Here is a 22,677-nt window from a genome sequence, read left to right as displayed (position 1 = left end):
AGGATGGTTAATATTTTCAGTGAATTTTGCTGTGTATGTTGAAAAGTAAAATGGATTTATAAGTTGTTAAAACTTTTTTGGAAAGGTAAGATTTATTCTTGAGTGATTTGCAAGAATTAACACAGGCTAGGTTAATAGCACTAGCAAAAACATTGAAGTCGAGAGTTGAAAGCATGGGTTAAGAAAACAAAAATAGTCGAGGTAGTAAGACAACATCTAGGATTGGAAGAACAATCTAACTCAGAGAGATCACAGGTTGTGTTGGTTACAAATCAGCTGCAGATGAAGTAGCATGAAATAGAAAAGGAGAAAAATAAAGAGGAAACATGAATTTAAAAATGGACAAATGGTTGAACTTCAGAGAGGGAAGTATTAGGCAGTGAGAGAATAGGGACCACAGTATCATAGAAATTTCCATTAAGTATGGAAAATATACAGTTCAATCTGAAACTAGGCTGTTCAGCCTAACAAGGGTAATAATAAAGATATGAGGAGGAATTTGGCTGTAGTGGATTAGGAAAATATGTTCAAAGATAAATAGCAATGGCTAATGTTTAAAGAATTAGTGCTTGATTTTCAAGCAAGCATATTCAATCTTTAAAGGCAAAAATATCCAACATGGAAAGTGAGAACACCATGGCTAACAGGGGAAGTTGAAGATAGGATTTAATCCTAAGGAGAAAGGTTGTAAAGTTGCCAAAAAAAATGTATGTTCTAAGGGACTGTCACTGAACCCAAAACATTACCTCTTACTTCTCTTTACAGATGCTGCCAGACCCACAGAGCTTTTCCAGCAACTTAAGGTTTTGTTTCTGATTTACAGCATCTGCAGTCCCTTTGGTTTTCTAAAAAAAAGTTGTATGCCCGAGGAGGGAGAATTCAGTGAAGCTGGACCAAGAAATTGATAATTGAGTATGAATGCAAACTAACATGACCTATAAAAATAGTTTGTAAAATCTTCTATAGGTATGTAAAAAGGAAGATTGGTTAAAATAAATGTGGATCTATTACTGGCAGAGAAAAGAGAATTTATAATAGCAAGTATCAAAATGGCAAAGAAACTTAAATACTTTTTATCTGTCTTTACAGAGGAAAACACGAGATGTCTCCCTGAAATAATTAAGATCCAAAGGTCGAGTGAGAGTGTAGAATTTAAAAAAGTTAGTAAGAAAGCAGTTTTGGAGAAATTAAGGGACAAATATTAACAAATCCCCTGGATCTGATGACCTCCACCTTAGAGTATTGCAAGAGATATCTTACAGAGATTATGCATAATTGATCATCTTTCAAAATTCTATTAATTCAGCAATGGCAATTACAAATTAGAAATTGAAAATGTAATCCCACTGTTTAAGAAAGGAGGAGGCAATTGCAAACCAGTTAGCTTGATGTTAGTCATTAGGAAAGTAATAGAATCTGCTTTAAAGCATGCAATTACTGAATAATTAAAACACCACATGGACTGCAGCAGTTCAAGAAGGCATCTCACCACCTTCTCAAAAGCAACCAGGGATGGGCAATAAATGTTGACCCACATCCCATGAATGAATTAATAATAAAAGACCTCAAAGTGTCAAGAAGAGAATCAAAGGCAATAGTCTTCCACCTAGTAAACTATCAGTCTTCCAAGTCTGAACGGAAGATCTTCCAGGAGAGTAGTGAAACCTTCAGATTGCTTGAATTTGTAAGGCCAGAAAGGCGGGATATTGGTAAATGTGGTTTTATACACACATCTATAACAATGATAGGAACAAAACTTAAGAGTAGATAATGTATTTGCACCTGAAAGGATCAGAAGTTCTAATATTGAAGAGTTCCATGAGCACTGCCCATTATGATGATGACGTGGAGATGCCGGTGTTGGACTGAGGTGGACTATGTCAGAAATCTCACGACACCAGGTTATTGTCCAAAAGGTTTATTTGAAATCACAACTTTTGGAGCGCTGCTCCTTTGTCAGGTGATTTTACCTGATATTATGGTGATAATATGGGCTTGTGGGCAGAATTTCATAGGATCTTGAAGGAGTGACTCCCACATCTAAGTCCTCCTCACAGTCTCTGTAATAATGTCTATCATATCAATTTAACACCTAACCAGTTACTAACATGTAATTGAAGTACTTGTCATTCAAAAAAAAAGCACTTCTTTTATCCAGGCCAGTTTGTGGTATTCTTCTAACACAGTAGACCAGACAGGCCCAGTGGGATCCCTAGAGTTAATGAGGTTAATGTCACCAAACGTCCTACATAGTGAGCTTGCACACGAAATGGACACATTAGCTCTATAATCCCCGTTGCCATGCCTCTAGTTATAAAACAATGGTAGTCATAATTTATAAAGGAATATTTTGTCCCATCATCCTATCTTTGAAAAGATAAGCATAATTTGTGGGGTGGCAATGGCCTAGTGGTATTAGTGCTGGACTGTTAGTATAGAGGCCCAGATAGTGTTCTGTGGGCCTGGGGTTTGAGTCCCGCCATGGCAGATGGTGGAATTTGAATTCAATAAAATATTTGGAATTAAGAATCTAGAATGAAATTAAGACTCTGAATCCATTTTCAATTTTTGGAAAACCCCCATGTGCTTCACTAATGCCCTTCAAGGAAGGAAACTGCCATCCTTATCTGGTCTGGCCTACATGTGACTCCAGACCCACAACAATGTAGTTGACTTTTAGCTGCTCTCTGGGCAATTAGGAATGGGCAATAAATGCTGCCTAGCCAGTGACACCCTCAATCCATGAATGAATATAGAAAAAAAAATGATATGCTTGGCCCAGCCCATGTTACTTTAGATTTTGATTTGGTTTCACACACATCCAATCATTATCTAAGCTTGATTTTTGAGAATTATAAAGAGATGGATAAATTAATGTTGCTAAGAGCCTTCTGCAAATTCCATCATGCTTTAATAAAAAATAGAAGCAATCAAGAGAAAACATATCCAGGGTTCCTTTGCAAAATAAACGTAACTAGAATAACTTTTCCATAATTCAGAGACACATTTAGTCATCTTAAATGTTCAATGTATACCTTGTGTCTGTCAATCTTGCTCAGGAAATCCAAATCTGTTGCTTCTGAAATGCCTCCATGTAAAATCAATATTTTTTCATCTATAATAGTAGCTAGTGGCAACCAACTGAAAACACTCTGTATTAATTTCAGTATTATTCTGCCATGCACCTAGGCCAAGTATAAAAAATCATTAGTATACAGAAAATATTCAAACATTCCAATATTATGTTGGTGTGAACTTGTGGAAGAAAGCTGTGGTCATCCAAACGTTTACCTGATATTTCTGCATTACTTCCTTTGTGAACCCGTATCTGAAATGGTAAAATGTAACTTAGTATTGGAAAAATTATATTAGAGGGAATATAGGATATTTTTGTAATATATGCTACTTTAGTGCATATTTTTGAATTAATTAACATCTGGTCATCGAAAATGTTCAGCAGTATGTTATAAATTGAATAGTGCAATGACTCATATTCAAGCGCTAGAACAAAGAACAAAGAAAATTACAGCACAAGAACAGGCCATTCAGCCTTCCAAGTCTGCACCAACATGTGCTTGTTACAATTAAATCCCCTTTTCTTCCAGGAACGTATCCCTCTAGTCCCATTCTATTCATATATTTGTCAAGATGCTCTTTAAAAGTCACTATCGTATCTGCTTCCACTACCTCCCCTGGCAGCGAGTTCCAGGCACCCACCATCCTCTGTGTACAATATTTGCCTTGTACATCACCTTTAAATCTTGCCCCCGCACCTTAAACCTACGGCCTCTCGTAACTGACTCTTCTGCCCTGGGAAAAAGATTCTGACTGTCCACTCTGTTCATGCTCTTCATTATCTTGTAGATCTCTATCAGGATGCCCCACAACCTCCACTGGTCCAGTGAGAACAACCCACATTTCTCCAACCTCTCCTCATAGATAATGCCCTTCATACCGTTCAACATCCTGGTAAATCTTTTCTATATCCTCTCCAAAGCTACCACATCCTTCTGATGATGTGGCGACCAGAATTGAACATAAAGTTCCAAATGCGGCCTAACTAAGGCTCTATAAAGCTGCAACATTAACTGACAATTTTTAAATGCAATGCCCCAGCTGATGAAGACAAGCATGCCATATGCCTTGTTGACTACCTTCTCCACCTCTGTTGCCACTTTCAGTGGCCTGTGTACCTGTATGCCCAGATCCCTCTGCCTATCAGTATTCTTAAGGGTTCTGCCAAATACTGTGTATTTTCGATCTGGATTAGACCATCCAAACTGCATTACCTCACATTTTTCCAGATTAAACTCCATCTGCCATCTCTCTGTCCAAGTTGCCAACCAATCTATATCCAGCTATACCCTTTGATGGTCCTCATTGCAATCCGCAATTCCACCAATCTTTCTGTCATCGGCAAACTTACTAATTAGACCAGTTACATTTACCTTCTGTATCAGTCTGCCATGAGGGACCTTGTCAAAGGCCTTACTGAAGTCCATGTAGACAACAAAAACTGCCCTATCCTCATTAATCATCTTCGTCACTTTCTCAAAAAAAACTCAACCAGGTTAGTGAGACAAGAGACCTCCCCTTTACAAAACCTTGTTTCCGCTTACTAATATGCGCACTTATTTCTAAGTGGGAGTCAATCCTGTCTCAAATAATCCTCTCCAATAATTTCCCTACCACTGATGTAAGGCTCACCGGCTTGTAATTAGCTGGACTATCCTTGCCACCCTTCTTAAACAAAAGAAACAACATTGGCCTAGTTAGACCACATCTCAACTATGCAGTCCTGTGCACCAAAGTTTAGAAAGGGTGCATTGGCCTGAGATGGTGAGCAGTATATGTTCGACAGATTACATTATGAGGAATGATTGCATAAGTTAGGTTCATATTCCCTGCATCCCAGAAGGTTGAAGTAAATTTGAAAGGTGTTTTTTTCTAAGGATTTGGACAGTAATTGATAAAGTAGAAAACAAGAAATTCTTTTTGCTGATGGCTACACTCGGGCAAAGGGGCTTAGACTTATAAGGGCTGGGCTTTACGGAACTCAGACCAGCATTACTTGCTTTAAAGCAGGACACGCATTTGGGAAAGAATGAAATAATTAAGGATAGTCAACATGGTTTTATGCGGGAGAGGTCTTGTCTCATAAGTTTGAGTTTTTTTGAGGAAGTGACAAAGACAATTGATGAGGGTAGACCAGTATATATCGTCCACATTGACTTTCCTGAAGGATTTGACAAGGCCCCTTACGATAGGCTGGTCTGGAAGATTAAGGCACAATGGACCTATGGTAAGTCGGTAACTTGGATACAAAATTGGTTTGGTCATAGACGACACAGGGTAGTTGTGGAGGAGTGTATTTCTGACTGGAGGCCTGCTACAAGCCATGTTCCACAAGGAATAATGCTGGAGCCTCTGTTGTTTGAACTGTATATATTTGGACAAAAATGTAAATGGTCTGTTAAGTGGTTTGGTAAGTTTGCTGACAACACAAAAATTGCTGGAGTTGTGGGTAGTGAGGAAAGTTATCAAAGGATATAGCATGGTAGAGATCAGCTGGAAAGTTGGGAGGAGAAAAGGCAGATGGGATTTAATCTGGACAAGTGTGAAGTGATGCACCTTGAGAGGTTAAATGCATGAAGCAAGTATACAGTAAGTGGCAGGACCCTTAGTTCCTGATATACAGCGGGATCTAGGGGTGCAAGCCTATAGGTCCCTAAAAGTGGGAAGACAAGTGGATAAGCTGATAAAGAAGTCACGCTTACCCTCGTTGATTGAGGTAGTAGCAAGTCACGTTGCAGCTGTATAAAACTTTAGTTAGGCTACACTTGAAGTAGTGTGCACGGTTCTGACTGTTATACTACAAGGACGTGGAGGCCTTTACAAAAGCGGTTTCCCAGGATGTTGCCTAGATCAGTGTGTACTATATATACAGAGAAGTTGTCTCAAACTTGGACTGTTTTCACAAATGTCAGAGGCTGAGGGGTAACTTGATAAAGGTATGTAAAATGATGAGAGGCATGGATATTTAATCTTTTTCTTAATGTGGACATGGGGAAATAGGTTTAAGGTGAGGGGGTAGAGTTTAAAGGAGATGTGCAAGGTAGTTTTTTTATACGGGCATGGTGGGTTCCTGGAATGTGCTGCTTGGGAAGCAGTAGAAGCAGAGGCAATAGCACTGTTTAAGAGGCATTCAGACAGACATGAACCGTTAGGAAGTAGAGGGATACAGACCATGATCACGCAGTTGGGATGAGTTTAGAATGGCATGGCGGTTGGTAGAGATATGGTGGGCTGAAGGGTGTGTTCCTGTGCTGTTATATGTTCTGTGATCCACTCCTATCTCAATCCAAATCAAATTGTCAGTGGGAATGGTGACCACCGCTGTGTTTACAGGCTGTTCACCGCGCTGATGGCCAGGTAAGTCTCCAGGGGGTGGGGTTGGGATGATGTGTGTGTATTTGTGTGTGTTGCGAGATTGTTCTGGAAGGGTTGAGGGACTGGCTTCTAGACATCAGTGAACGGAAAGTTTGAAACAGAGAATGAAAAAGACAAGTTTCTGATGGGCTCAATGAACCCACGGTTGAGGGTGCCATCTTTGCTCAGTATCAGCCCAAATAACTAATGCAGCTGAGTTTTCCGCATGGACCTCTGCCACCAGGGGCTGAAATACAGTCAGGGCCTTTAGCTGCCTATCAGTTGATGACTGAAGTGTCTTGCAGGCCTAAGGGGAGCATACCCTGCTCCCTGCAGAATTTCAAACAGGGTGGACAATAGGAAAGCCACCCAGTGGAATTTACATGCCTCGCCCCACACCACTCCCACAGCTATCTTCAAAGCTGCAACCAGGAGAATGTAAAATCCAACTCTTAGAATTTGAACCAGATCGTTCAAGATTAGATTCCCTACAGTGTGGAAACAGGCCCTTCAGCCCAACAAGTCCACACTGCCCCTTGAAGCATCCCACCCAAGCCCATCCCCCTATAACCCACGTACCCCTGAACACTACGGGCAATTTAGCATGGCCAATCCACCTAGTCTGCACATCTTTGGACTGTGGGAGGAAACTGGAGCACCCGGAGGAAACCCGTGCAGACACGGGGAGAATGTGCAAACTCCACACAGACAGTCACCCAAGGCTGGAATCGAACCCAGGGCCCTGGCGCTGTGAGGCTCCAGTGCTAACCACTGAGCCACTGTGCCGTAGTATTAACTGTGAAAGTTAGTACCTTAGCAAAGGGTAGTAGAAGTTTTGAACTCACTCCCAATTAAAAGATGTTAATAATTGACATTTAATAACCTTAAAAATTAGATCCACAAATATGGAACTAAGATGGTTGGATAGAGTTTGGTCTCGTAGATCAACCATAATCTAAGTGTTCAGAACAGATTTGGGGTGCTAACTGATATCCTATTTCTGTTTCTCTATCCCAATTGATAATGCCTATTTTAGCTGTTGTATCTTCAAACGTGTTACAAAATCTGTTAGAAATTCATTTAGACGATCTGCATGGTCTGAAAAGATGGTGACAATCATATCTGTTTTAAGGCATGGACTTCTTGCTGTGTCGAACTTCAACAGTAGCTAGTTACTTTGCTATGTCTTGCTCATTATTATTCATTATATACTCATTATTATTCATATTTATGCTCTGATAATGTGTTTTGACAACTTATACAATGAGGGTAACCATTAGAGCTGAGTTCCCTTTGAGTTCTAATGTAATGGCTCACTTTCATACTTCCAGAAATAGTCATCAGGCAATGATCAGGAGCAAATATTCTGGCTAATGTCCGTCTAATCCTAGGCTATGTAATCCTGAAGCTGCATGTAATAGTCCCATTGTCATGCCACATGCACATTGAAACATTGGAGGGAATCAAAATGATGGTAAATGATTATGTTGTGTACTTTAAGTTGATGATATAATCTTCATGGTTTCCTCTGTTCAGATAGATTGCTTTTGGGTAAGCAAGTAGAAATGCGAACAGAATCAGCAGAATCTCAATAGAATATTTCCCTCTGTCAACATAGTCTCCATTAAAGATATACACTTTTTCTGGCGATGGCAGCCCGTTCTGGTTAGGAAACAAAAATAAATCTACATTGTAACTGAAATGTCTCTTGTTTCAGTACCATATAACAATAGAGAGGTGGTACATAAGTTATTTTCCAGACCACAACCCGTTAGATGCCCAAATTTATTTCTTTTAAATTGACATGGGCCCCATGTTCCCAAAGGCACACTCCGAAATCAGTATTAACTTTGGATGGTGGACCAATAATTTTGTGGAAGATACTCTTTGGTCTGCCTGAAACCTGCAGATCCTCCTATACAAAGGCCAAGTGTACTGACTGGAACATTCCAATGTCCATGACTAGGAGCTGAGAGATGCACTGAGACACAACCGGGAAAGGTCACTATCTAAGGCTTTTCAACCATTGTACACAGAAAATCTAGAAGCTAGAGAAAACCTTGGATGGTATGCCAGACAAGGAATAAGAATTGTAATTATCAAGAGTATCGAAGTTGCACTGAGCCACCGCACACAGTGGAATACGGTGTATAGCGAAAAGTTTAATTGTATTGCACTTTCTGTAATTTTCAATTTGAAATGTTTTGCCCTGAGGGAGTATGCTTGAGATGCAATGTATTATGGAAATATTAAAAACATTACAATTGCATCAAACCATCTTATATGAGGACAAGTTGACTAGGAATCTCTCCCACACTTAACATTTAACCCCTTGCCTTCCGTATGAATTAGAAAGGTGTTCAGATTGGTCCTCAATCTACTTGGCTATGTATAGAACATGCAATCTTTGACCATCAATCCCGATTGGGATTCAAACCCAAGAGCTGCCAGACAAGGACACAACTCATTGCACTCCAAGACCTCCAGTTACAGAAGAAGAGGAGCCATTGCAAACAAGTGCAGGTATAACATCTTTTACCAAAGCACACTGTTATATGCAAAACAATTCTGGCAATTGGCTTTCAAAAATATGCAGGCATACCTTATAGAATATTAAAAATAGGTCATCCAATTGTCCATGTAAATCACCTATGAATTCCATAGAGAAAATAATATAATCAATGACTGATATACAATTTTTTCAACAGAACTAAGTATACTCAAGGATTATATGATAACAAAGACAAACTGTAAATCCCGAAAATCTAAATTGAAGAAAGGAACTGCTGCTAATACTGTTATGATCCCAGTTGATGTTATTATTGGACAAGTGTAATCTCAGACTGAAAACTGGGACTTTTTTTAAGTGTTGGTTCTAAAGAGGTGGTGTCTTATTGAAACATAAGCATGAAACATGACAAAATTTGCTTTTAACAATTGAACAGACTTTTATTAAGCAAAAGGAATGAAGACAAGATAAAATAAGCTAAACTATTTTCTTATCCAACAAAACTAAAGATTTTGAAACATGCAGTGAAATATCCCATAAATCCCAAAAACAGTCCTTTACAGATCCTAAAACCTATGTAGGATACAAGAGCACACATTGTATTGATGACTTTAACTCCCAGTCTGGAAACACTGATAGCTCCAGAAGGAAGCTATCATAAACCTGAAGTTAAATTATCTCAGTTTCAAGTAACTCTATGGGTGCTTCGCTTAAGCTTAAAAAAAACAAGAGATTTCCAACGAAAACACTGTCCCAATTGTTTGCATCACTAAGTCATAAATGTTCCGAAGGCATATAAAATTTCATTAGTTCAAAAAACTAGCATTCACAAACTTCTAAAAATGTCACGATGGCCGTAGAAGCAGTTATTAATTCCTTCAGACGCACAAAAAACCCATATGTCATTACTTTAAAATCTAAAATACCAAACTTCACACAAATAATATTAAATTGATGTATAAACTGCAGTCTACACCATAATACATAGTATTCAAATCAGCTTTTCTAGTGACAATAGGGATGTTTAAGACCTTTTAGTTCTGTGTGAATTCTGATGGTTCATAAAACTGTACTTAAAAGATGACTGATGCCCCTGTGAATTTTCAGCATTTTCCAGTTCTAGAATGAATACCTCTTCACAAGGAAGAGGTATTAGAAATCCTTCAGAGGACGAAGTTAGATAAATCCCCTGGGCTGGATGGGATTTATCCTTGGATCCTCTGGGAAGCCAGGGACGAGATTGCCGAGCTGTTGGCATTGATCTTTAACTCGTCATTGTCTACAGGAATAGTGCCAGATGACTGGAGGATAGCAAATGTGGTTCCCCTGTTCAAGAACAGGAGTAGAGACAACCCTGGTAATTATAGACCAGTGAGCCTTACCTCAGTTGTTGGTAAAGTGTTGGAAAAGGTTATAAGGGATAGGGTTTATAATCATCTAGAAAAGAATAAATTGATTAGGGATAGTCAGCACGGTTTTGTGAAGGGAAGGTCGTGCCTCACAAACCTTATTGAGTTCTTTGAGAATGTGACCAAACAGGTAGATGAGAGTAAACCGGTTGTTGTGGTGTATATGGATTTCAGCAAGGCGTTCGATAAGGTTCCCCACAATAGGCTATTGTACCAAATCCAGAGGAATGGAATTGTGGGAGATATAGCTGTTTGGATCGGAAATTGGCTTGCTGAAAAAAGACAGAGGGTGGTAGTTGATGGGAAATGTTCATCCTGGAGACCAGTTACTAGTGGTGTACCGCAAGGGTCGGTGTTGGGTCCACTGCTGTTTGTCATTTTTATAAATGACCTGGATGAGGGCATAGAAGGATGGGTTAGTAAATTTGCAGACAACACTAAGGTCGGTGGAGTTGTGGATAGTGACGAAGGATGCTGTAGGTTGCAGAGAGACATTAATAAGCTGCAGAGCTGGGCTGAGAGGTGGCAAATGGAGTTTAATGCAGACAAGTGTGAGGTGATGCACTTTGGTAGGAGTAACCAGGAGGCAAAATACAGGGCTAATGGTAAGATTCTTAGTAATGTAGATGAGCAGAGAGATCTCGGTGTCCACGTACACAGATCCTTGAAAGTTGCCACCCAGGTTGACAGGGCTGTTAAGAAGGCATACAGTATTTTAGCTTTTATTAATAGAGGGATCGAGTTCCGGAACCAAGAGGTTAAGGTGAAGCTGTACAAAACTCTGGTGCGGCCGCACTTGGAGTATTGTGTACAGTTCTGGTCACCGCATTATAAGAAGGATTTGGAAGCTTTGGAAAGGGTGCAGAGGAGATTTACTAGGATGTTGCCTGGTATGGCGGGAAGGTCTTACGAGGAAAGGCTGAGGGACTTGAGGCTGTTTTCATTAGAGAGAAGAAGGTTGAGAGGTGACTTAATTGAAACATATAAAATAATCAGAGGGTTAGATGGGGTGGATAGGGAAAGCCTTTTTCCTAGGATGGTGACGGCGAGCACGAGGGGACATAGCTTTAAATTGAGAGGTGAAAGATATAGGACAGATGTCAGAGGTGGTTTCTTTACTCAGAGAGTAGTAAGGGAATGGAATGCTTTGCCTGCAATGGCAGTAGATTCGCCAACTTTAGGTACATTTAAGTCGTCATTGGACAAGCATATGGACGTACATGGAATAGTGTAGGTTAGATGGGCTTGAGATCGGTATGACAAGTCAGCACAACATCGAGGGCTGAAGGGGCCTGTACTGTGCTGTAATGTTCTATGTTCTATGTTCTATGACTATTGGATAATATGGAACATTACAAAAATGTTTTATTTTAAGTTATTTCATAGCCATGTGCTACTTGTTTGATACAGAAATATAACAAACTAAAAATCCACCAAATAAGAAACCCAATCAAATTGTCGAATGCCCCATGACTTCAGCCAGAGTAGAGGTTCAAGTGCTGCTTTGTTCTGAGCTAACAATTACTAGCTAGAGTGGGCTGCAAAAAGCAGTAACCAAGCAAAACTAATTTGTATATAAGGAGAAAAATTTGCCCAAGCTGCAACTGTTGCTGGAAAGTATATGTTTGAGGGCAGGATCAAGGTAAGCCAAGATTGAATTGACTGCCTTACCCTCTAACTGGATTTCCGTATAGTTAAGTTACATAAAAAATGTGGGCCCATGCATAAGTTTGAGTCTGTCTGTGTAGAGGAAGGAGAAAGAAAATTCCTGTGATAGTGGGGAGACAATCTGCTGGAAAAAAAAATCAAGAGTAGCGGGTGCGCGTAGTACACTGCCAGCGGTGGAAATGGAGTCAGATACTTTAGGGATATTTAAGTGACTCTTAGATAGGCACATGTATGATTGTAAAATGTCGGGTGTGCGGGGTAGTTTGATCTTAGAGTAGGATAATAGGTCAGCACAACATTGTGGGTCCTGTACTGCGCTGTGTTCTGTGTTCTGTGTTCCATGTTCTATGTTCTAAAATTATGACTTTTTTTTAGGAGGTAGTCGTACCTACATTTTCCAATTACAGGTGATTTGAAATGCCCCAGTCTCTTCATAATTCAACAGGGTATTTGATTTCTGCCAGGAATGCCACAAAGTCAGGAGATTGGAAATGCCATCTGCTTAGTAGGAGACCCAAATTTCAATTGAGTGTAGTCAGCAAACAGACTATGGCAGTTATGAAAGGCTAGGAATTCAGCTCACTCCTACACTGCAACAGTGGTCTGGAGTTTAGATTTCGGAGTTTGTCCTATAAGTTTTGAAGATGGACTAAAGCAATACCAAAATATGTTTCTGAAGCCAAAGGGCACCTACTGTTCCGGACCCCATGGCAAATATTTGCCAAGAAATGTTTTAGTCCCTTAAAAAAGGTATAAAAGGCAAGAATATTTTAATTGGGGTGCTGCAACCATAGTAGGACATCAAGTTGCGGATGTATTATCATTCTATCCAAAAGAATGGATCATTCTGAATGCCAATGTCCAGACCAACCTGAAAACTGTACAGGGTCGATGATTACTCAGGGAAGAAAAATGTAGCGTGCATTTGAAAATCACTCCTTTCACAACCCTCAATGCCCAACAACATGGCCAAATATCAACCACTGCCTTGATTTGATTTATTATTGTCACATGTGCCTAGGTACAGTGAAAAGTTTTGTTTTGTGTGCTGTACGGGCAGATCATACCATACAAGGTGCATAGCATAATAGAACAGAACAAAGAATACAATGTTACGGCTGTGGGGTCAACATTAAAATTTAAATTTGATCAGTCCATTTAGAAATCTAAAACAGCAGTGAAGAAGCAGTTCTTGAATCTATTCGTATGGGTATATAAATTTTTATATCTTCTACCTAACGGAAGAGGGTGGAAGAGAGTAATACCAGGGTGGGAGGGGGTCTTTGATTATATTGGTTCATTTCCAGAGGCAATGGGAAGTATAGGTGGAGTCAATGGATGGGAGGCTGGTTTGCGAGATGGACTGGGTTGTGTTCATAACTCTGTAGTTTCTTGTGGTCTTGGGAAGAGAACTGTCAGACCATGCTGTGATACATCCAGATGGAATGCTTTCTATGGTTCATCTATAAAAAATTGGTTAGAGTTCTTGTGGATATGCCGAATTTCCTCAGCCTCCTAAGGAATTAGAGGCATGGGGTTGTGCTTTCTAGCTTCAAAAGACTGTTATTGCAAACTCCATGATCATGTGGGACTACATGGCTATCGCACACAAAAGATGGTCAATAGGCATATAAGTTGGAAGAGAAACTGCCAGTTCCATATTGCCCACTTTATATTTCTGGTAAATGTTTAATTATCCCATATAATTTAAAGTTTGGCCCTATGCTTACATGTGGGTGAGCTCTAACAGAGTCAGGCTGTCTATGTTATGGGGGGCCATGGCTTATATTAGAGCTGGTACACTAAAGGTGAAGAATGGTAACAGACTTTAATCCCTACCCCGCTGAGGGAGGGTGAGGCCAAGACAAGGATCAGGATCCTGACATAGAGTCATAGAGTCATACAGCACAGAAACAAATATTTCGGTTCAGCTAGTTGATGCCAACCATGTTCCCAAACTAAGCTAGTCCCACCAGCTTGGCCCATATCCCTTCAAAAGTTTCCTACTCAGGTACTGATCCAAACATCTTTTAAATGTTGTAACTGTACCTGCATCTGCCAATTTCTTTGGCAGTTCATTCCACACATAACTTTTTCTCAGAGTAGTTTATCTTCCATGTCCTTTTTAAATCTTTCTCCTCTCAACTTAAAAATATGCCTCATAGGTTTGAACTCCCCCACCCGAAGGGAAAGATCCTTATCATTCACCTTATCTATGCCCCTCCTGATTTGATAAAACTGAATAAGTTCAACCCTCAACTTCCGATGATCTGGAGAAAGAAGTTCCAGCCCGTCCAGTCTCTCCTTAGAACTCAAACCCTCCAGGCCTGGTAACATCCTGGTAAATCTCTTCCGAACTCTCTCTAGCGAAATAATATCCTTCCCACAACAGGATGACCACAACTGCAAACAGTACTCCACAACAGGCCTCACCAACATACTGTACAACCTCAACATGACTTGCCAAGTTCTACAGTCAAATGACTGAGCAATGAAGGCAAGTCTTGCTAAATGTCTCCTTAACCGCCCTGTCAACTTGTGATGCAAATCGCAAAGAATAATGTACCTGAACTCCTAGGACTCTGTTAGGACACTACCCAGGGCCCGACCATTAATTGTATAAATCCTGACCTCCAAGTTTCAGTAGTTTCTTTTTTAAAAAAAGCTACTTAGCATAGGTGTAACTGGTATCTAGCCTCTGTTCTCGCCACAGATGTACAAAGTACAGTCCACTTCCAATTACCAATGGCTATATTCCCAGATCCCACAAACCAAGGGAGGCCACAGTAATAATAGCTGTGGGTGGACCCCATATCCTGTCAGTAGGTGGACTTTCCCAATTAATTCTCTGTCTAATTACAGGGAGGAAAAACATCAAGGATATGGAAAAGGCCAGGATTAGCAGATTTCTTTTTAAAGACCAAACAAACCAGACTGAGTGAATTGCCTCTTTTGCTGCTGTATGATCCTTTAATTCTATTCTGATATAAAATAAGCACATCAAAGTGAAATATAATCTGGAACAAAATGCAGTTAACATTAGTGCATCAATCTTTGTCTTGTGATTTGCAATGTTTCACGAAGCCTTAATTAATGTTTAAGCTTTATAAGTGTGAGGTCATCCATTTTGGTCAGAATAACAGCAAAATGGACAATGTTTTAAATGGTAAAAAAATTGCAGCCCACTGCTGTGCAGAGAGACTTAGGTGTCCTAGTGCACGAATCACTGAAGGTGGGATTACAGGTGCAGCAGGTAATGAAAAAGGTAAATGGAATTTTGTCTGCCATTGCTAGAGGGATGGAGTTTACAAACAGGAAGGCTATGCTGCACCTGTATAGGGTCCTGCTGAGGCCACACCTGGAGTACTGTGTGCAGTTTTGGTCTCCTTACTTGAGAAGGGATATACTAGCACTGGAGCGGGTGCAGAGGAGATTCACTCGGTTGATTCCAGAGTTGAGAGGGTTGGATTATGAGGAGAGTCTGACTAGACTGGGATTATACTCGTTGGGATTCAGAAGAATGAGGGGAGATTTTATAGAAACATATAAGGTTATGAAGGCAATAGGTAAAGTGGAAGCAGCGAGGTTGTTTCCGCCACAGGTGAAACTAGGACTAGAGAGCATGTCCTCAAGATAAAGGGAAGCAGATGTAAGACTGAGGTCAGGAGGAACTTCTTCACCCAAAGGGTTGTAAATCTGTGGAATTCCCTGCCCAGTGAAGTGGTTGAAGCTACCTCGCTAAATGTTTTTAAGGCAAGGCTAGATACATTTTTGCACAGTAAAGGAATTAAGGGTTATGGTGTGTGGGCGGGTAAGTGGAGATGAGTCTCAAAAAGATCAGCCATGGCAGGGCAGGTTCGAGGGGCCAGATGGCCTACTCCGGCTCCTAGTTCTTATGTTATGTTCTTAGGTCTTTATTAAACATGCATCTACATTGTTGTTCTATGTATAAAAATCTGATTTATCAATTCCTTTTAATTGTAGTAAAACGGTAAAATTCTTACCGCATATTGTAATCTCTTTACTGTAGCAAGTAGAAACATGGCTGATATTTGGCAAATGCTCCAAATGCTTCCTGGTTTCATCTAGTAGCTCTAATACATAGCGAGCATGAAGCTGCTACTGAGAGAAATGCAGTGAGTGTGACACATTGCAGGCATATGCTTGCAAACATATTTGAATACTGAACCACAGCGATAGATTACTTAAAAGTGCAGAAGCCTTCCTTAAATTCTAACTTATTTAAGTATACTCTAAGTGGCTGCTTTCATTCAATTTATAGGAAGTATTCTGTCCTCATGATCTTTCATTTATTAATAATAAACTATTTATTTTACTATATTTCATTTGCATCCATTCTTAGGGATCCTGAAATATATTAAGTATTAATATATTTGAACCAATGTTTATTGACTAATGCATCTTCCCTTTTCAAAACAATTATTTTACTGATTGACTTGGTCTTGTAGCTTAACCCATATGAACAATTTGTTATATGATAACATTGGAAGATAGTCAAAATCATTTAAACTGAAGTAGGAGTAGGCCATTTGGCTCTTCAAACCTATTTCCTTCCCTATTGGAATGGAGTTAGAATTAGGATTAGGTTTATTGTCACATATACTCAAGTACAGGGATACATGAGTGCAGTGAAAAGTGTGCAAAGTCGCCATTAACAGTGCCATTTTAGGTACAAAGATGCCTAGGTATAAAATCTTAGGTTTAAATTTAAAAATGTAAAAAAAGGTCACAATTCAGCATTACACTCCTTCTAAAGCAGGGAGTCTGTGCTGGGCTTGACCTCAAGGCCGAGAGTCTGTGCTGGGTATCACCATGAGGCCAGGAGTCCATTGAGTCTGCACTTGGCTTCCTCAAGGCCAGGAACTGATTGGATCCAACCCTGCTGGATTTCCTCGAGGCTGGGAGTCTCTTGAGTCCGCACTGGCTCATCTCTCCACCAACGATACCATCCGAGGAATGGAGGTCAGTACAGAGAGAGAACAGAAAAGAAGAAAACAAAACGAAGAGTGGAAGAAAAGAAGAAATGGAGTTCCGGCTGAGGAGCCTATTCTGCAGCCATCTTGGAATTATATCTTCAAATGGTGTCCATTTGTGGTCAATGTTTAGATTTATTCTGGATGGACATGTAGGTTTTCCACAATTCATAATGTCCATTAATCCTTCACTAATACTATATAGTTACACCTTACTTGAATTTATGAGAATTTAAGCCTTAATCTCTTTGTATTTCATACAGTTGTGATGAATAATTTCTGACTACATTCCCTCACAAATTCTAGATTTTGTTTTAATAATTTGACCATCCATCTGGGATTTCTTTTTGAGAATCCCAAACATCTCACCCCATTTATTACCTTCTTACCTGTTTAGAGTTGTGCATTCAGTGTTATGGATGACCTCTCATTTGTCCTTACATTTATCCTCTTCAGGCTTTTCAATGTTTTTTGATGGTCGGAGCCATTTATCATTTCACTAATGATCTAAAATGAGCAGCCCATTCTATGGGTCATCTGACTTCCTTCTCAGAGATATTAGACTTTGTATTTCATCGAAAGCTAAAATGATTTTGATATTTATGCACTTACTTGTTCATGTTTGAAGGCTTCCAGTAAGGTTGTTACATGTGCGGGAGTGAGAGGGAAACAGAGCTGAGGTCCAGTGTAAGAGTCTGAAATCTCAATATTACCATAGAAGCAGTGAATAGCCCATTCTGCATCCTTACATGACTTATTTGTCTGAGTGAAAATTTGGGAAATGTGATCTTCTGTAGAGGGAAAGTTAGAAGTTAACATTTCTTGGTCATGATACAAGTACGATGCATGAGATTCTGACTTTCCCACATCAACGTTTACGGTTAGGATTTCAGAACAAATATATATTACAAAATTGTGGTTTATTTGTTAAAGTGGACTTTAGATTCATGTCAATACACAAAATATGCGGCTGAGTCTTACATTTTATGACAAAGAACAGATTGCAACATGTTTTTTGCTCTAGCTCTTTATTTTATCAAATATGCCTACTAGCTATCTAGCTTACATTCAGTGCCATCCCCTCCTTAGTGAGGTGTGTACTAAAACAACTCACCACTGCCAGGTTCCATTTAAAGCCCACTCGACACCCAGTCAAGCACAATCAGCCCAGAGGTGCATTCCATGTTTTCTGACATTTTCGCGACGCATGGCAGACAGGGAAAATTAGTGCCCACAGTATGGGCAGGAAATTGGAGATCCTGCTGGATTGAGTGGTGCAGGGGCAGGACTTCTTCTTCCCTCATGCCCAGCAGTCGGGCCCACCATGCCAGCCTGGTACATCATGGGCTGGAGAGGTCTCAGCTTTCTAGAGGAATGGTCAGCTCTAGAGGAAGAAGATGGATGACTACCTCCACCCCATCTGTATAAGTGCCATTGTTTTCTTTCCACAACCTCCCACTGACTCTATCTCTGCTCGTGTATCCACCTCCCACCATGGGTCATGCTCTACCACTCTCACTGTCTCCTGTAACATCTTTTCTCATTCACTCTCACCAAGACTGACCCCTGAGAGTACTGATTCTATTTGCCTCCTGCGCTGCCTAATTGCTCGGCTGTGACACCTCCCCAGCCAGATGTAAAATAACAGTTGTGCCACTCACTTTCATTTCTGTAATGCCCATCTTTCATTTTCAAAGGAAAATCGTGCCCCCCCCCCCCACCCCGCCCAGCAGGACAGAAAGAATCCTGATGGGTAGTAAGCTCGCTGACGTTCATATCTTCAATTTTTATGTGGGGACTGCTCTGATTCTGACTACCCCGAGGGGCTGACTGACCATGTCCAAACCCCTGGGCTGGTGTCGGAGGCTGCCTTTAACCAATTGTCTTACAACTCCTTCAGCAAAGACTCTTCCCCGTTGACTTGTCTGAGGTCTGCTGACAACCCACGACAAACCTCCTGGCTTTGTCTCCATGTTAAATGACTTAGCAGCACACACTTCCGTGTTTTTTTTTCCCTTTACCGCAGTGCAACTACCTGTACAGATCAGTGTTACAGGCTGGGCAATTCCTCAAGGCTGTTCCCACTCCACTGCTGAAACAGACTTTCAGCCACATCAACAACAAAGCAACTCAAAGGGAATTCCTGGCCATTGGTTTGAGCTCCATTGTACGCGGGCCTGCTACAACCCAGGGGAAGGTTCCCAAATGTGAATTCCACACAGCTGGGCAAATCTAGCTAAGCATGGCTCTTTCCATGTTGCTGTCAACAGTGTGGAATATCCCTACAGTAGAAATTGAGTAGATTCAATCTGCAACTTCAGCAAGCTACTCAACTGTTCTAATAAAAATGTCTATGGTGCCTGGCCACTAACTGTCTCATCTCCTAAAAAAATGATTACAAATAGCCCGAGTAATTTTGGCCTTCTGCAGTGATGCAGACTGAGTGTTAATGCATCCGTTGCCTTTCTCCCCTTGTCCCTAATTTTATTTTTGTTATGTTTGACAAATAACTACCAAGAGAGAAGTAAACTCAGCTGGTGATTTATTCTCATCCATTTTACAAAATTGCACAAAATTACAAATACTCCTGCTGTCCTGACATGATTACATGTTTGATCTTTGACATGTTGGTAATGACAGCTGAGTTTCCCAAGTCCATCGGCAGCTTGAAGTTTCCGACGTGAGGTAGCTTTTAAATTGGCTGTTCTTTAATTAGCATTCTGAAAGAGTGACATACTTCTGAATACTGAAGTAGAAAATATTTTTTGCTGTTACAAACCTGTGCTTTCATTCAACATTACCAAATGTTTCATTTGTCATAGATCCCGAGGCAGGGAGATGCTCAGTTACACTTTGATCTTAACTGACAGATGTTTTAGATATTTTATAATTAACTTGCTCTGGGATGTTCACACACACACACACACACACACACCACACACACACACACCTAACTTGTTCTGGGATGTTCACACACACACACACACCACACACACACACACACCACACACACACACCACACACACACACCACACACACCACACACACACACACCTAACTTGTTCTGGGATGTTCACACACACACACACCACACACCACACACACACACACCACACACCACACACACACACCTCTGCTTTCTCTCCACAGATGCTGCCAGACCTACAGAGTTTTACCAGCAATTTCTGTTTCTGTATCTGATTATTCAGCATTATTGTTAATGTTATCACACAGCTCTGGAGTGGGTAGGACATGAACCCAGGCCTCCTACCTCAGAGGTAGGGACACTACCACTGTACCAGACAAACCCCAAAACAGCTCTTTTAAACAACTTACGTTCATTGCCAGAAGCTGGGGTAAAGTGGTCCATCAAATAACTGAAAAAATCGTGCAGCTGTGAAACAGAAAAAAAAAATTTCTCGAAATAGGTTGGTGAATGGGAATAGCATCATCAGTTACAATATAGGCAGCTGTTGTGTCAGTGCAAACAAACACAAATAAGCATAATTTATAAATGGCAAAGTTTCATGCAAGTAGCCATTTCCATATGTGGCTGTTGAATCGAAAGGAAAGTCACATTTGAGGTGAAGGTTGTTCTCATCCAAGCATGGAGGCTAATTATAAAGGGGCTTACTGTTGGGCTTGACAAGATTAAAAAATCAAGGGGAAAAAAGCTAAATTAATTTTGTGCAGTGTTTTAAATGAACCTGGGATCCTTCCTTTTGGAAGTTAGACATTAATTCCTCGAATCGCTATTCTTGGTAATCTCATTGCACTGGTTTGATTCATGTCATTGTGGTATTTTTGCCTTTGAGCCAAAAACTGTAGGTTTATGTAACACTGCAGAAGATAGAGCTTGTGATGGAGTGGACAGCTCACCTCCCAGTTGGAAAGTCAACTAAAATCCGATGCACTCCAAGCAAGTCCACTCTGCAGCTGTAACATTAGGGGCAGGCTAAATTAGTTGAGAATGGGATTTACACCCTTCGGTGGGAGGAGCTGTCCAATCTGACATTGTAGGGCGTGTAAGGGTGACCTCTTCGGACGAGCTTCCAACGTACACTGAGCACCTTCCAAACCAGGTGCCCTCGCTTCCTTGTGACTAGTTTTCACTGAAATGCATACTCCTTCCAATATAGCTGATACAGGCTATATTGGTCAGCAATGTATTATCCAAGTGTATAGGGTTGCTAACAAGCCCAGTTAATCTTTGATCATTCATTTAAACATGGCAGGCAGGCTGCAGATTCCATCCGTGGCACAAAGTGGCTGTGAACTTCAAACTGGGTAGGTTAAAAGATCTATTTGTGTGCTACCCAGCTGAGAACACAAAAATCCAGGTCCAGCCTGAAGCACAAAAGTCGATGATAACACTCCACTGAAGCAGTGCAATGAATCAGCGCTGCTGCCTTTCTGATAAGATGTTAAACCAAAAACCCAGTCAGTGGCCCTCTCAGGTGGGCATAAATGATCCTACATTTCAAAGAGTCATTCCTGATATCCCAGCCAATATTTATCCTGACAACATTCCATAGTCGGATTATCTAACCATTGTTGCTGGTGACAGCACACTGTCTCTGGCTGGCTGTCTTATTTCTTACAACACTGACAATAGCTCACTGACTAAGTGATTTAAATTGTTCTTTGGTCCTGAAAGGTGATATATAAATAAAAATCTATCTTTCACCATAAACATCATTGCTGGTCCCAAGGTGCAATGAAGGGAACAGGAGGAGTGCAGTCAATTATATTCTGCACATACTCCTAGGAGGTTATGGATTGCTCCAATTTTCAGGACTCTACCATTCTGTTGTATTTTATTGTTAAAGGGAAGGGGCCCTCACCTGACCCAATTTTCAATTAAACCCAGCGCCTCCAAACCTATCACCTCCAGCCTGGAAATGGACATTGTGGTTGCTTAGTTTTAAAGATCAGGTTCAACAGAACCAGGAATTCTCTTGTTACATTGCATCCAACCTGGGAACAAAGATCAGGGCCAGAGAATTTACAGGGCAAATTTAGGCCATTCAGCCCAAATGGTTTATGTTGATGATTATGCTCCCCATGTTCCTCTCATCCCTCTTACTCTAACATATTTAGCTTAGTCTTCCACTCCTTTCTCACTCTTACCTCCTGTTAACTGCTTGTACATTATTCAGCTCAAACGCTCCTTGTAACAATTGTAAACATTGGTATGAGACGCAAACTTTCAAAAGTTGATTGGAGTCGACTGTTTGTGGATAAAAAGACGTCTGACAAGGGGGAGGTATTCAAGAGTGAGATGACAAGAGTTCAGAGACATTATGTCCCCGTTCGAGCGAACGGTAAAGCTGGTAAGATTAAGGAGCAATGAATGAATAAAGATGTTGAGGCTCTTGTCAAGAATAAAAAAGATTCTTATTTTAGATGTAGACAACTTGGTTCAATTGAGCACCTTAATCAATATAAAGAGTGTAGGAACATTCTTAAAAGAGAAATCAGGAAGGCAAAGGTGGGATATGAGGTACCATTTGCTGATATGATTAAGGATGATCCAAAGATATTCTACAAATATATCAAGAGCAAGTGGGTAAATAGAGTGAGGGTAGGGCCTCTTAAAGATCAAGGAGGTTGTCTTTGTGTTGAACCCCAGGAGATGGAAGAGATAATAAATGAATATTTACCATGG

At 40.5% G+C, this 22,677-nt stretch overlaps 1 protein-coding gene across 1 annotated transcript in view; it reads right to left on the bottom strand.

The window, feature by feature from the left end:
- ppef2a (protein phosphatase with EF-hand domain 2a) overlaps positions 1-22,677 on the bottom strand; it is a 73,414-nt gene that overhangs the window by 18,708 nt on the left and 32,029 nt on the right. The window contains exons 6-12 of the mRNA XM_048533645.2: positions 20,346-20,403; positions 17,622-17,800; positions 16,020-16,134; positions 9,032-9,078; positions 7,925-8,091; positions 3,292-3,328; positions 3,036-3,185 (exon numbers count right to left, since the gene is read on the bottom strand). Of these exons, the coding sequence (XP_048389602.1) occupies positions 3,036-3,185; positions 3,292-3,328; positions 7,925-8,091; positions 9,032-9,078; positions 16,020-16,134; positions 17,622-17,800; positions 20,346-20,403 (753 nt within the window). The remainder of the gene's footprint in view (positions 1-3,035; positions 3,186-3,291; positions 3,329-7,924; positions 8,092-9,031; positions 9,079-16,019; positions 16,135-17,621; positions 17,801-20,345; positions 20,404-22,677) is intronic.

Source organism: Stegostoma tigrinum, chromosome 1, assembly GCF_030684315.1.
Source record: "Stegostoma tigrinum isolate sSteTig4 chromosome 1, sSteTig4.hap1, whole genome shotgun sequence".
Lineage (NCBI taxonomy): Eukaryota > Metazoa > Chordata > Chondrichthyes > Orectolobiformes > Stegostomatidae > Stegostoma > Stegostoma tigrinum.
This window is presented reverse-complemented; position numbering and strand designations above follow the sequence as displayed.